This window comes from Lampris incognitus, chromosome 15 (genome assembly GCF_029633865.1).
Source record: "Lampris incognitus isolate fLamInc1 chromosome 15, fLamInc1.hap2, whole genome shotgun sequence".
Lineage (NCBI taxonomy): Eukaryota > Metazoa > Chordata > Actinopteri > Lampriformes > Lampridae > Lampris > Lampris incognitus.
The window spans coordinates 38,732,706-38,748,745 of record NC_079225.1 but is presented as its reverse complement, the minus strand read 5'-3'; the positions used below and the strand labels follow the sequence as shown (position 1 = coordinate 38,748,745).

General features: G+C 46.8%; 1 protein-coding gene across 1 annotated transcript; it reads left to right on the top strand.

Moving 5' to 3' along the window:
• The first annotated feature begins 3,162 nt into the window (after positions 1–3,162).
• Positions 3,163–15,860, top strand: LOC130124764 (gamma-aminobutyric acid receptor subunit rho-1-like). The gene is made up of 9 exons (XM_056294108.1): positions 3,163–3,203; positions 3,741–3,847; positions 6,397–6,464; positions 7,491–7,714; positions 12,248–12,330; positions 13,554–13,694; positions 13,857–14,009; positions 14,773–14,969; positions 15,573–15,860. Exons 2-9 carry the CDS (start codon positions 3,829–3,831, stop codon positions 15,858–15,860), a joined length of 1,173 nt encoding a protein of 390 aa, XP_056150083.1. The 5' UTR covers positions 3,163–3,203; positions 3,741–3,828.
• The last annotated feature ends 180 nt before the right edge of the window (positions 15,861–16,040 follow it).

Here is a 16,040-nt window from a genome sequence, read left to right as displayed (position 1 = left end):
ACCAGAGGGAAGTAGCGCATGGGAGGATCACGCTATCCCCCCCCCCCCCCGAACAGGCTGACCAGACCGACCAGAGGAGGCACTAGTGCAGCGACCAGGACACATACCCACATCCGGCTTCCCACCCGCATTGTGTCTGTAGGGATGCCTGACCAAGCTGGAGCTAACACAGGGATTCAAACTGGTGATCCCCATGTTGGTAGGCAACGGAATAGACTGCCACGCTACCCGGATGCCCCTGTATCTAGCTATTTTACCAATTACATGATGGTGGTAATCATGGATCATGTCTGTTGTAATCATCTGTCAGGATAACAACAGACTGTTGTATTAATGTTGTCCTACCTTGTATCTGTTCCAACATTATGTTTGCCGTTGTCTGTGAAGTTCAGCAGTCTTGGTGTAGTAAACATGTATTACTTGATGGTGACACAGCTCTGACGGCTGTGTGAAAACAGCTTGGATGTGTTGATAATGTGTTAGTTATTACTACTACACTGGGTTCTGCAGATGAGAGTGGTTCATCCAGAAGCAGAGAGGGTGTAGACCTGAGCTGAGGGTCACGCTGGCTTGCATGTTCATCTGTAGCGTATTAAGGGCATTATACACATATTTTGAAATCTTTTTTAGAATTACCGCAGCACTTGATGACATGAAAACTTCAGTGATAGTGATGCTGAAGAAAAAAGTAACGGTTGTCATAAAAATCATGCTATTTCTGAAGTTCAGTTAAAGAGGCATCGACACATTTTTAGTGTCTCGATGGGATGCTGCTGCCTGTTGTCATGTGAATGATGGACACAGTGGCGTCAGGAAATGACAGACATGCTGGACCCTTGCTACAGATTTCTCATAAAACCTCTCATCTATATACCAAGAGTTAATGAACAACACCCAGGCTGTATAGGATTTCAATTTAGAAGAAGAAACAATCCAAATCTACATTTCAACTATACAGAGGTCAGTAAACCAATGTCTATGTAACTTTTGTTAAATTGGATTATGTCCAAGTGTCCCAGTGAGCAACCCCAAAGAGATGTCAAAACTTAATTGGCAATCAAAACCGAGGCTGATTGTGATCCTGAAAATGTATATTTCAAGGTTTACCGTCAGGATAATCCTAATCTCTTCAATTCAGACTAGCATGTTAAGCTGCAGTTAAGCAACCCAGATGATGTTAAGATGGCACATTTGAACTTTGACCCCATTGTATTTGATCTGCAATAGGGCGCTTAATCATTTCCTGGCTGTACTGCCTTCTGGCGGGTTAGTTAAAGTAAACATATTTCAGCCTTTACAAAAGGGTGGTCTAAATTTATCCGATCTGTATTATCTGAATCCTGAATTAGGTTACCTTTCTGGGAAGTGTCCGTTCACATCACCCCTTCCTACATCTGTTAGAGATGATACTAGCTCACTGCTCACTGCCCATCCCAGGGCATTTGACAGATGCAGTACACTTTAAATAGCACTGTTGTGTAACACGAGTGACAAACTACGGGCTTTAAAAGTGTTAAGATAATGGGTTTTTTTTTTAATTGTGTGCACAACATTCTACTATTTTTTTGTATTTTTTCCCCCTCTTTTTCTCCCCAGTTGTACTTGGCTAATTACCCCACTCTTCCGAGCCGTCCCGGTAGCTTCTCCACCCCCTCTGCCAATCTGGGGAGGGCTGCAGACTACCACATGCCTCCTCCGATACATGTGGAGTCACCAGCCACGTCTTTTCACCTGACAGTGAGGAGTTTCACCAGGGGGACGTAGTGTGTGGGAGGATCACGCTATCCCCCCCCCCTCCCCTAACAGGTGCCCCGACCGACCAGAGGAGGCGCTAGTGCAGCGACCAGGGCACATACCCACATCTGGCTTCCCACCCGCAGACACGGCCAATTGTGCCTGTAGGGATGGCGGACCAAGCCGGAGGTAACACTGGAATTCGAACCGGCAATCCCTGTGTTGGTAGGCAACGGAATAGACCGCTACGCTACCCGTTTTCTCCCAGTAGAGCGAAAATGAACTCCTTCCACTGCACAACTTCCTCTGAATGATCCAGTATCGGTGACATTTGGCCGAACATTTCCCGGATTCCAGGCCAGATAATGCCGGGCCTGGGCAATGAAGTCAGGCGTCCCTACAGACACGGCCAATTGTGTCTGTAGGGACGCCTCACCAAGCCGGAGGTAACACGGGGACTTGAACCGGCGATCCCCGTGTTGACCTCACCTTTTGAAGCAGGTGTGACACAGGACCATAATTCTCAGTGATCACAGTGGTGGACATGTTTTTCCTCTACTTGTTTATGTAACGACAGGTTATTTGAAGGTCGGCCTCTTTGCACTAGCATCAGTCCGACAGTTGCTGTCAATATATTCCACCCGGCGAGTTCAGGGCTTAGTGAGTGGTGATATCAAAACAATTTGCCAATATGTTCTCCCACATTCCAGTTGGATGAACATTAACTCTGCTGGATTTAACATTAGGGGAACTGTCAGGCGCAACATAATGCTGGTCATAGGACATGTGAGGACATGGTTCGTATTTTGCTGTTTATCTTAATAAATTTGGAATATAGCAGAAGTAGAATCATTGTGAAGAGGGTGCCATGCAGGAACAACATGTGGAAACTGACTTCCTGTGAGATATGGAGTTAATGACCCCATTCCATGTTAAGATTTAACAGACACAACAGATAGAAACAGACCAAATTGTTAATCCCGAGCCAGTATAACTAGTGTTTCCTCTAGTAAAGGATCACCTCAAAACTCTTAAACTCCAAATTGCTGTTAAGGGTTCTTTATGAACCTGGCTGTCGTCTTAACAAACACATCAAGTTCTCTTTTTTTCCAAATGATCTGAAATGGATCCAGCAGAAGATCCATGCTAGCTGGCTTTCTTCTCTGCAGGGGGAAAAGTTCTTGCATGTGAACTGAATCACATCACGGTACCACCAGATTATGGGAAAGGGTAGACATGACGGACATGACAGTAAGCTAATGCAGCGCATGTCAACGATGTCACGCAGGAGACTCGGGAATTCTGATATCTGCCCCTCTCGACATGTCACTTTTGATGATTTTGCTAATCCTACCTTGTGTCAACGCAGCTCAACTCTGCATAATCCTTGAGTCGAACGACAATTCTTTCTTTTCTTTCAGATCAAAAAGAGAAATACCCCTGTCCTTGGGACGTCGCAAAGTCGGCAGGTACGTTTGTTTTTTGGTCTGAAGGGATTGGTGTGGAAGGCTTAGTGGAGGACATTATGAAGGAAAAACAGCAGGAGAACATGGGCCGCAGCTTTCATCATGCTGTTATTTCAAGTTTTCAGTCATTGTGTAGTCTTGTTTCTGAGTATCTTTCTCGGTCCCGTTTAATTCATTCTAAACCTGAAAGGATGAGGACCAGCAGGTCAGGGGCCTGTGCAGCACGCTGTTGGCCAAACTTGGAGTGGTAACCAGCCACAATATGCAATGGTTATACAGAGAAATGTACATCACAGTCTTCAGTTACTGTTGATGGAGACAATAGAATGACAATGAGGGCGTTAAAAAAACGTTAAGCCTTAAAGACGAAGTAGCTTGAAGAGGTTTGTCCCCAAATGAAAATGTTGAGTGAAGTTCTTAGCTGACACGGTTTCACCATTTTAAAGAATAGATCCTCCCTATTGATGATATTGAACTTTTTTCCCTCAAGATGCATCTGTAGTGTTGTGGTACTTTACTTTCCCAACTCTTCTCCTACAGTCCTGTATACAAGAGTAGCCCGGATCTAACTAAAGCCTCCACGACAAAGTCAGAGCAGCTTCTGAGGATCGATGACCATGACTTCACTATGCGACCAGGTTTCGGGGGTAAGGCAATTCGACTACCATCTTTTTTTTTAAACCCCCCCCCCCTTCTTTTTCTCCCCAATTGTACCCGGCTAATTACCCCACTCTTCCGAGCCATCCCGGTCGCTGCTCCACCCTCTCTGCCGATCGGGGGAGGACTGCAGACTACCACATGCCTCCTCCGATACATGTGGTGTCGCTAGCCGCTTCTTTTCACCCGACAGCGAGGAGTTTCACCAGTGGGATGTAGCGCATGGGAGGATCATGCTATTCCCCCCAGTTCCCCCTCCCTCCCAAACAGGCGCCCCGACAGACCAGGGGAGGCGCTAGTGCAGCTTCCAGGACACATACCCACATCCAGCTTCCCACCCGCTGACACGGCCAATTGTGTCTGTAGGGACACCCAACCAAGCCAGAGGTAACACGGGGATTTGAACCGGGATCCCCGTGTTGGTAGGCAATGAAATAGACCGCCACACTACCCGGACGCCCCTGTCTAATCTTCCAATGTGAATATAATTTATCATGCAGGCAGCAATTAATGTACATTAATATTGTCTCACTTTGTTGTATTTATTATAATTTCTTCAAGGATGCGACACTGTTTAATGTCCGGACCCTTCATTTGTTCCAGTGAAGGGTCTGTTTGACCTCACAAAAGCCCTCCAACCTGCTTTCAGCCCAGCCTAAATTCCCATCTAAGAGCAGGAAGTGGGACTGTCGGTTGCATTGGCTTGAATCAATGACATAACCAGACGAGGATTATGTCTGAGCCATGCTGCTGTGGGCCAGTGATTAATTACCAGTCTGTAGCTTTAGGTTTCAGTCACCCCTTTCTAATCTGATATATCAGTAGGACCCTCAACCTGAGAATCTAACGCCTTCGTGTCCACCACAAGCTGGACATGGAATACCAGCAAAATCAAGGATTGCTGAAACACCTCCGAATGTTCAAGCTCATGTAGAAATTGAACATTCGTGGCTTTTTCCGGCATTGTTAAAGTCAGTGTGCGATTGAATCTTGAATCTTACCTGTTTGGCATAGGTCTTTAGACATATCACGTAATAGAAAACACACTGATGAGTCGGTTTTCTCAGTGTAAATGCTGCCAGGTTTTGGTGAAAGAAACATTTCAGCTGAGCCACCACCGTCATCCATCAGACTGAATGATGGGCAATAGCGTGAGCGTGCTGCTTCTGACATAAGTACCTTGCTTAGAAAAGTGATGTGTGTCCTCTCGGTTAATACCTGTTTTTCTGTCTCTAAAACCTCTTTTAAAATCCTGCCTCTCGGGAGTCCGGGAGGTGTAGCGGTCTATTCCGTTGCCTACCAACACAGGATCGCCGGGTCGAATCCCCGTGTTACCTCCGGATTGGTAGGGCGTCCCTACAGACACAATTGGCCGTGTCTGTGGGTGGGAAGTCGGATGTGGGTATTTGTCCTGGTTGCTGCACTAGCGCCTCCTCTGGTCGGTCGGGGTGCCACCTGGATCGGCAGAGGGGGTGGAGCAGCGACCGGGACGGCTCAAAAAGAGCGGGGTAATTGGCCAGATACAATTGGGGAGAAAAAAGGGGGGGGAATTGAATAAATAAATAAATAAAATCCTGTCTCTCCGGCTCTAAAGGTAGTTTGCTTCGCTATTTGGTGGCCTTTAATATTTTATAGTTTGTGTCAAAAATAAAGTTTCTTGAAAAAAATCCACAATCCTATAATTACCACTGCTGGGATGCCATATTATCCAGGTAATGACAAGCAAAAGCATATCGTGCTTTCTTTTAAAGTGCCGTCAAATGTGGTAAGACCCTTACTTTTAGATTTATAACACTTCCCAAAAAATCCCAGCTATGAGACAGGATTTTGGTCTTTACTTCTTGTTCAATTTTAAAGCCATTTAGAAAAAAAAATCTCAGCCCCCCCCCACACCATCATGTCAATTAGTAATAGAGTATTCACTCCCCCAGCCCTGCGCCACTGTTTGAAACTAAAGTCAAAATAAGCAAAAAAAAAGGACAAATTGTCATTGCCATTGAAAACGCACATGTTGCCCTAAATTTTATTATGGTGGGCCTACAGGAGCGCAACCCACATCGAAAAAACATCAGACTTCCACCTCAAAGTAGTTTTATATCTTATCCAAATTAACTTTCTCATTATGGAAAAGTCAAAGTTGTCTCATCAGTAAGCTGTAGCATCATGGAGCAGAAAAAAGCATATTTTCTGGATGTGTCATCAGACCTTATAACATGGTTTTACAGGTTAAATTCTTTATCTTTCAATGTAACCTAGATTTGACCATTTAACTTGGTGTGGGAGTGTGTGTGGGTGTGTGGGGGGGGAGACCCTCTAACACCCCGACATGCCACAGGTCCTACCACTCTGTTAGGTGAATATATTCTGTCGGGAAAACTAAATTTATTCCTATAAATCACAATTACAGTCTCAGAGGACTTTACATCCCCGTGGAGAAAGAGAGTTGGACACAGTGAAGGACTGCGGACGCCTGCCTCTGTCATCAGACACCCTGGTTAAACAGCACCGGACTGTAATAAGGTGCTCTGTGTCTCTGCAGGTCCTGCGGTTCCTGTTGGGGTCGACGTCCAGGTTGAAAGCTTGGATACAATTTCAGAAGTTGACATGGTATGTTGTCTAATTCAGATTTTAAGGCTTTGTAATCGGAATCAGAACCAGAATACTTTATTCATCCCGAGGGGAAACTGGGTAACGCTATTATTAGAGGAGACAGTGTCGACAGATTAGGAAATAACACTGAAAAACAAATGTGCAACAAATCTTTTACTGCAAAGCGCTCGGAGGAAAATAAATGAATGTGACAGAAAACTGATTCAGGTATCATGTGAAGTGATACTTTATAAAAGACAACAAATGACTTGAGCAGAAGTCCACAGGCTTTCTCATTTTCCAGCAGCTATTTTCTTAAACAGGTGTCCGTTAAGCATTTTGTGCTGCTGCCACGGCACCTTGTTTGTTGCAGTTGAACTGATGTATGACGAGAAGTAGAACGTGCATATCACTAAAACTTTACATTGGCGTCCGGGTGGCGTGGCGGTCTATTCCGTTCCCTACCAACATGAGGATCGCCGGTTCAAATCCCTGTGTTACCAAGTGGCTTGGTCGGGCACCTCTACAGACACAATTGGCCGTGTCTGCTGGTGGGAAGCCGGATGTGGCTGTATCCTGGTTGCTACACTAGTGCCTCCTCTGGTTGGTCAGGGCGCCTGTTCAGGGGGGGGAGGGAACTGGGGGGAATAGCGTGATCCTCCCACGCGCTACGTCCCCCTGGTGAAACTCCTCACTGTCAGGTGAAAAGAAGCAGCTGGCGACTCTACATGGATTGGAGGAGGCATGTGGTAGTCTGCAGCCCTCCCTGGATCGGCAGAGGGGGTGGAGCAGCGACCGGGACAGCTCAGAAGAGGGGGTAATTGGCTGGATACAATTGGGGAGAACCCAAAAAAACCCAAAAGACTTTACATCGGGTGCTGGACCAAAAAGAAACTAAAATGAAGATAAAAAAAATAAGAGCATGTAGCTCAAAACATCACTTTGTGGATGTCCTTATGAATTGCATATTAGGGAACTACAGTGTGTGGATCTTCGTTTATCTTCATTTCATCTGGCCTGGTGTAAAAATGATCTTTCTTGCAGGATTTTACTATGACCCTCTATCTGAGGCACTACTGGAAAGATGAACGCCTGTCGTTCCAAAGCAACAACAACCACAGCATGACATTTGACGGCCGCCTGGTGAAGAAAATCTGGGTTCCTGATATGTTCTTCGTCCATTCCAAGAAGTCCTTCACCCATGACACCACCACAGATAACGTCATGCTGCGGGTTTATCCAGACGGCAAAGTTCTCTACAGCCTCAGGTAAGTCTTTATGTGAGCTGGGCCCAACATGAGCTGTTGCTGTCTGCATGAAAACTTTCTCAGGGACTGTTTTGACAGCTTTTGGTGAATCAGGTGGCGAAAATTCTGAAATTCTGTGTTGGGTCACATGGTTGGCAGTCAATTGTGTGTTCCTTAAATGGTAGCAACAGTTCAACAGTGTCAAAATTTCACATAGTTAAACGATACCCAACGGATTATCCTTAGTTCACTCATGTCACTAGTGTCATGTCTGTCAGCCTCCCTCCTTGCTGCTTAAACATACATATAGAGTGTGCTGTACAGAGAGAGGTTCATTAGGGGGGGGGGGTGTTGATGATTGTCTGATTGCCTGCCATAAACAAACAAATAACTTTAAATAAGGCTTGCCACTTTATTGGCCACAATAAAGTTGGTGTTTGCCGTTGGTGACAGCACTTACCAAATCCTACTGTATTAGGGTTTTTGTCATTAGATCTGGAAATAAGGGCGGCATGGTCGCGCAGTGGTTAGCGCGGTCGCCTCACAGCAAGAAGGTCCTGGGTTTGAGCCCCGGGGTAGTCCAAGCTTGGGGGTCGTCCCACGTTGTCCTCTATGTGGAGTTTGCATGTTCTCCTCGTGTCTGCGTGGGTTTCCTCCGGGTGCTCCGGTTTCCTCCCGCAGTCCAAAGACATGCAGGTCAGATGAATCGGCCGTACTAAATTGTTCCTAGGTGTGAATGTGTGTGCATGTGTCGGTGATTGACTGGTGGCCTGTCCAGGGTGTCTCCCCGCTTGCCGCCCAGTGACTGCTGGGATGGCCTCCAGCATCCTCGCGACCCTGAGAGCAGGATAAGCGTTGTGGATAATGGACAGATGGATCCGCAAATAACCGAAACTATGTATTTACAACTGTTTTGTTAACAGATTTTCAACCATGTTAAAGGGCAATTTTGCTTTTTGTCCCTGTAAGACGCCGCTGTAAATCTTGAGTCCTGTAGCGATGCTGTAACCAAGACCTCCACAATGAAGCTGGTGGATAAAATGATATCATAACTGATATTCACAATTACAAAAACTACGAAAATAAGAATTAGTAATGGGTACGCATTGTTTTCCTGCCTGAATGTAGGGTTAAGTTAGGAAGATGTGGGTTGGGTCTTATTAATTTATTACTCCACCTGGCTCTTGAGATAGATGGATGGATAGATAAGATAGATAGATGTACTTAAGAGATACTGTTCTGGCAATTACGAGTTGTCATGTTACCGATCTTGACCTTGTAATTTTGGTGAGCAATCAGGGGCCTAAAGCCAAGAGACTTGATTCAGTAATCCGCCTAAGAGAATTTGGCAGAGGATAACAGCTGGCCTGAAGCCTCCTGTCGTAACCATTCACACATGCTGCACTGAATAAAAACTTCACACTTGGAAAATAGAAGGTAAAAATTAGCAAGAATCCCAAACAGAGTCCTGCATGGGTCTGATTTTGCAAATCTGCTCCAGCCCAAACCCTGCACCATGCAAAACCACCCAACACATACTCAGTGTCCACTACCTGACCCGAAAGCATGCAGGTACACGCTCATAATAAGAATTCTGGATGAGCTCATATTCACCACTTGGCTAATTTCACTCTCAGTCTCAGAGTCTGCCATTTTGACACAGTCTAGGGAGTTCTGATTCTGATTCTCACTGCTGCTGTCAATGTGTAATGCAGCAGCAGCAGCAGCACATGCCATGTACTGTTCTGACCTGCACATCTTTCTTTTTTTGGCCTGCAATCCTACCCGCAAATATAACCAAAACAAAAATTTTCCCCATAGCCATATAGTTTGTGGGCCACCCATTGGGTACCAGGTGCGGGACTCTGACCCAAACCCCACGCTGCTCAGTCAGTCTCTTTCCTCTCTGAGAAAAAACAAGTAGCAGCCAAATGTCTAGAGTATATATAAAGATAAGGCTCTTGAAATCCAGTGTGTCTTTCAGATGACTGCCAAAACTGCATCTAGATACAGTTAAATGTCTCTATTAGAAGTAGGGAGAACATTTTTTTGGAGAATTTTTCCTCCTTTTTCTCCCCAGTTGTACTTGGCCAATTACCCCACTCTTCCGAGCTGTCCTGGTTACTGCTCCACCCCCTGTGCTAATCCAGGGAAGGCTGCAGACTACCACATGCCTCCTCTGATACATGTGGAGTCGCCAGCCGCTTCTTTTCACCTGACAATGAGGAGTTTCACCAGGTAGACATAGCGTGGAGGAGGATCACGCTATTTCCCCCGGTTTCCCCTCCCCCCTGAACAGGCGCCCTGACCGACTAGAGGAGGCGCTAGTGCAGCGACCAGGGCACATACCCACATCTGGCTTCCCACCCGCAGACACGGCCAATTGTGCCTGTAGGGACGGCGGACCAAGCTGGAGGTAACGCTGGAATTCGAACCGACAATCCCTGTGTTGGTAGGCAACGGAATAGACCGCTACGCTACCCGTTTTCTCCCAGTAGAGCGAAAATGAGCTCCTTCCACTGCACAACTTCCTCTGAATGATCCAGTATCGGTGACATTTGGCCGAACATTTCCCTGATGCCAGGCCGGATAATGCCGGGCCTGGGCAATGAAGTCAGATGAAAACATAAATGTGGCAATGGAATGTAAACATGGTATGTTTGGTGCTTGGTGTGATTAAGCCCCTCTATATGTTGGTTTGGATTATGTTGTTTTTTTTATTCATGTATCGTGTTGTGGCTATAATGGTTTTCATGTCTACCACTACTTCTGGCTGCTCCCGTTAGGGGTCGCCACAGCGGATTTATTCTTTAATCTTGAGGGTGTGTAAGCCTAGTGTTTGGTAGCTAGACTTACGCATGGTAAACAGTGGCTGCATGGAGGTTAATCTCTGTGTGGTTGGTGCTGGTTGGGGGTTTTCCAGATTTAGGCAGATTGGCGAGTCGATGATGACTGTAAAGCAGGCTCGCCAACCGTGTAGCCGTCTCTCCAGTGAGCTGGATTATCTCTGCTGCTTTCATTTATCGTCTCTGCTCCGAGAGCCAAATCTCTGCTTAAAAACCTCTGACCAACCGTGTGTTTGTGTCAGACACCATGAGGTGGTGCTAGCCTGAAATGTGAGACAAGCGTTCCTGTGGGGTCTCCATTGCAGAAACATGGGAGGTCTTTTTTTCTCCCTAAATAGACAGGAGACGGAAGTCTGTACGGAGAAGTTGCAGGCAACTTTTGCTCAGGAACGAGTCCATTTAGTGATTTTTTTTTGTTTGTTTGTGGCTTTTCCCCCCTTTTTTTTCCCCTCGGAATTGTACTTGGCCAACTACCCTAATCTTCTGAGCCGTCCCGGTTGCTGCTCCACCCTCTCTGCCGATCCGGGGAGGGCTGCAGACTAACACATGCCTCCTCCGATACATGTGGATGTGGAGTCGCCAGCCACTTCTTTTAATCTGACAATGAGGAGATTCGCCAGGGGGACACAGCGCGTGGGAGGATCACGCTATTCCCTCCAGTTCCCCCTCCCCCCTGAACAGGCGTCTTGACTGACCAGAGGAGGCGCTAGTGCAGTGACCAGGACACATACCCACATCCATCTTCCCACCCACAGACACGGCCAATTGTGTCTCTAGGGACGCCCGACCAAGCCGGAGGTAACATGGGGATTCGAACCAGAGATCCCCGTGTTGGTAAGCAACGGAATAGACCGCTACGCTACCTGGACACACCATTTGGCGTTTGTAAACGTTATTCAGAACACACAATTTGCTGTAATGTGGAGGCAAACCACAGAAGGCTGTTGTCACACCGAGAAGCTCCCAGGAATGAAAATCCATACAACACATCAAACACTGTTGACAAAGAACACCTTCGACCCAACTCTTGATAAACCAGTGATACATATATCATATGCTTATCCATACAGCTGCACATCTTTTGGTTAAAATGAATTCGTCTTCCAACTGCAAAGGTCATTTCATTGCCAAGTAATTTTTTTTTTAAAAGATTTTTTGGCAACTTTTTTTATGAGAGAGAGAGAGAGAGGACGAGAGAGAGAGGACGAGAGAGAGAGGACATGCAACAAAGGTCGCCAGCTGGAATTGAACCAGCAACGGTTGTGACCATGTGGTATGTGCTGTAACCGTTTGGCTATGGAGGTGCCCCGGGAGTAGATTTTTCCTTGTGTTTTTTTCAGGGTGGCACGGTCGCACAGTGGTTAGTGCGGTCACCTCACAGCAAGAAGGTCCTGGGTTTGAACCCCGGGGTTGTCCAACCTTGGGGGTCATCCCGGGTTGTCTTTTGTGTGGAGTTTGCATGTTCTCCCTGTGTCTGCGTGGGTTTCCTCCGGGTGCTCCGGTTTCCTCCCACAGTCCAAAGACATGTAGGTCAGGTGACTCAGCCGTACTAAACTGTCCCTAGCTAACTGTCCCTGTGATGGCCTGTCCAGGGTGTCTCCCCCCGCCTGTCGCCCAGTGACTGCTGGGATAGGCTCCAGCATCCTGCGACCCTAATGGAATAAGTGGTTTGGATAATGGATGGATGGATGTGTGTTTTTCATTGCAGGGTCACGGTCACAGCCATGTGTAGCATGGACCTGAGTCGCTTTCCTCTGGATACACAGACGTGCTCCTTGGAGATAGAGAGCTGTAAGTGACGGATGTGACCACCTCCCACGTGGTCTTTTTTCTGCTATTACAATGCAAATACTACATTACACAATTAGTTTTAGTTGTTCCTGCTTGTCGAAGGTGTGCTCCAGGGAATGTGTGCCAATATTAATGCTTGCGGTGTCTTGGTGGAGCTAGTTGGTCTGTATGGCTTTCTCTAGTTATTTTATCCTTATTAATGAACTACACATCCATGTTTATAGGACAGAAACAAGACGGAACAGTTTCACTCCATATGTGCTGTCAATTGTTCACGGCTCAGTGTTTTCGGTTTTTACCGATTTTCACCGAAAAACGCCCAGATTTTTAAACTGATTTTCACCCGGATTTTATGTTTCCACGGAGCCAAAAGTTGTTCCTGTTCGTGTGAGGTTATGTAACAGTGTCCTCTTGTGGCGAAATTCGGCATGCTGGAAATAAAAACTGAAAACGCTGAGCCTTGGTTGTTTTATAAAGGCCCCTACACTCTGAAGAGAATTGCTGGTATTATGAATAATAATCAAATAAATGGGGCATCCGGGTGGCGTCGCGGTCTGTTCCGTTGCCTACCAACACAGGGCTCGGCAGTTCGAATCCCCGTGTTACCTCCGGCTTGGTTGGGCATCCCTACAGACACAATTGGCCGTGTCTGCGGGTGGGAAGCCGGATGTGGGTATGTGTCCTGGTCGCTGCACTAGCGCCTCCTCTGGTCGGTCGGGGCGCCTGCTCGGGGAGGAAGGGGGAACTGGGGGGGAATAGCGTGATCCTCCCACGCGCTGTCCCCCTGGCAAAACTCCTCACTGTCAGGTGAAAAGAAGCGGCTGGTGACTCCACATGTATCGGAGGAGGCATGTGGTAGTCTGCAGCCCTCCCCGGATCGGCAGGGGGGGTGGAGCAGCGACCGGGATGGGTTGGAAGAGTGGGGTAATTGGCCAAACAAATTTTTTTTTAAGATCATTAAATAAATGATTATGAGCACTGACAGTTCCCAGAGTTGATATGCAGTCTCACTGTATTCGGTGGCGGACTAGACAGGAAAACATTATAGACTTTCATGGTCATTTTTGAAGGCTACTACTTCTCACCAGAGAAAGAAAAAGGGAATCGGACCGCAACACACAATTTAAAAATAACATGAAGTCAAAATAAAACAGTGTCAGCAGGCTCACGTTTTTATTAATGGAAGGATTTTGTGTGACTGTGCCTGCTGTCTGTCCCCCCAGATGCTTATACAGACGATGACCTGATGCTGTACTGGAAGGAAGGAAACGAGTCCTTAAACACAGACGAGAGGATTTCTCTCTCCCAGTTCCTCATCCAGGAGTTCCACACCACCACCAAACTGGCCTACTACAGCAGCACAGGTAGACAGGACAGACAGACAACTACAAAGACAGTTAGAGAGATGCCCATTGTTGTTTTCCTGGTCTAAGCCTCAAGACATTTCATAAAAATTACCACTTTTCTCAGGCCTCTCACGTAGTGACATCATCATCGTTATCTTGTTCCCTCTTCTTCACCTCCAGGCTGGTACAACCGGCTGTACATCAACTTTACCCTGCGACGTCACATCTTCTTCTTCCTGCTGCAGACCTACTTCCCCGCTACGCTGATGGTCATGCTGTCCTGGGTGTCCTTCTGGATCGACCGCAGGGCCGTCCCCGCCAGGGTTCCACTAGGTTCGTGCTGTCACCGCTGTTTCATGTTTACTCGTGTTAGTTAACTTACCAATTGGTTTGTTAGCTGCTCGGTTTGGTTCTTGGTTAAGGGGCTGGTTAAATCATCTGGTTCATTAGTGAATTAATTCGTTATAAACCAGCTTTCCTAATTGCAGGTTGAAAGTGTCAATAAGCAGAAGAAAACATTTTCCCTTCTTGGCTTTTGTGTTTACATTATCGTAGCTGTTTGTGTAGATGTTGTCATCATTTCAGAAAACTATATGTCTTGTCTTTTGATTCTTGCACCCCCCTTTTTTCTCCCCAATTGTATCCAGCCAATTACCCCACTCTTCCGAGCCGCCCTGATCTCTGCTCCACCCTCTGCTGATCTGAGGAGGGCTGCAGACAACTGCATGCCCCCTCCGATACATGTGGAGTCGCCAGCCACTTCTTTTCACTTGACAGTGAGGAGTTTCGCCAGGGGGATGTAGTGTGTGGAAGGATCCCGCGAAAAACCCCCAATTCCCCCTCCCCCCCGAACAGGTGCCCCGACCGACCAGAAGAGGCACTAGTGCAGCTTCCAGAACACATCCGGTCTCACCCGCAGACACGGCCAATTGTGTCATTAGGGATGCCCGACCAAGCCGGAGGTAACAGGGATTTAAACCAGCGATCCCCGTGTTGGTAGGCAACGGAATAGACCGCCACGCTACCCGGACGCCCTGATTCTTGCACTTTTTAATGATGACATTAAGTGATTGCGCTGTTTTCATTCCTCCCTCAGGTATAACCACAGTGCTCACCATGTCTACCATCATCACCGGGGTCAACGCCTCCATGCCGAGGGTCTCCTACATAAAAGCTGTGGACATCTACCTCTGGGTCAGTTTCGTCTTCGTCTTCCTGTCAGTGATAGAGTATGCCGCAGTCAACTACCTCTCGACACTGCAAGAACGTAAGGAGAGGAAACTTCGGCAAAGGGTTCGTACCATTCACTTTTAAATCCCCGAGCAGCCGACCAGTACATCAGCATCTCAATGCTGAGGTTCAAGGTTTGATCACGGGGCCCTACTGTGTTGAGCCACTAGGGTCGTTGTCTCCCACCAGTTCAGTTAATGACCATCTACAGATGGTGGGGTGCCTGCACAGCTGCAGATGGATTTTAAAATTGCCCTGAAGGATTTTACTCACAAACATATTTGTGTAAATTTATTAAAGCATCTAAAATTATATTTAATAATAATGTCAGAGTATCATTAATTTTTCATTATTCTGAGTCAAAAATCACTTGCACATATGAACCAGTCATTCCGTTTCATTCTCTAAAACGCTTTTTTTCCCAAAGTGAAGATTTTCTTCCACGTGAGACAAGGCAGAATAATCTACATCTCTCTGCTAGTGTGAAGAAAAAGACAAGAAGCAAGTCAATTTGCATCAGAAACAAGTGATATTTTTTTCTCCCCACTATAGCAGTTAATAAAAAAACCTAACTAAGATTTCAAAACTTGAACAGTATTACATGACTTGGTGATAAAGTGTTTCGTGATAAAACCCTTCAGGTAGGCTACTTTCCTCTGCCTGCAGCTGCCCTGTACCTGTGGTTTGTCTCATCCTGGCATGATGTCTGCGAGCTTCAGCGAGGTGGATGTCAACACCACGGGGAACTATGGGATGCCCGAGTTGAACGGGGTGAAACACGAGCGGATGCTGGTGCAGCTGGCCATGGAGAGCGACCAGGTCACCGGCCACGTTGGCTCCAGCCCCTACAACAGCATGTGGATCGACACGCACGCCATAGACAAGTACTCGCGGGTCATCTTTCCCGGAGCCTACGTACTCTTCAACATCATATACTGGTCAATTTACTCCTAACCACAAACGACTTCCAGCAGCTGGAGGTTTGAAGGCTTTAAGGTGGAGTACAGAAACCTGGCATTTATGAACACACACACACACACACACACACGCACACAGTCTTTTGTGTGTAGTCAGATGTTTAATGAGGCTCACATCTATTGTGGTTTTACTGCTTAGAGGATCAGGACTTTCTAT

Coding starts and splice junctions, on each gene's coding strand:
- LOC130124764 (XM_056294108.1), top strand. Junction 13,695..13,856: donor GGCCTACTACAGCAGCACAG/GTAGACAGGACA, acceptor CTTCACCTCCAG/GCTGGTACAACCGGCTGTAC. Junction 14,970..15,572: donor AGAGGAAACTTCGGCAAAGG/GTTCGTACCATT, acceptor CTCTGCCTGCAG/CTGCCCTGTACCTGTGGTTT.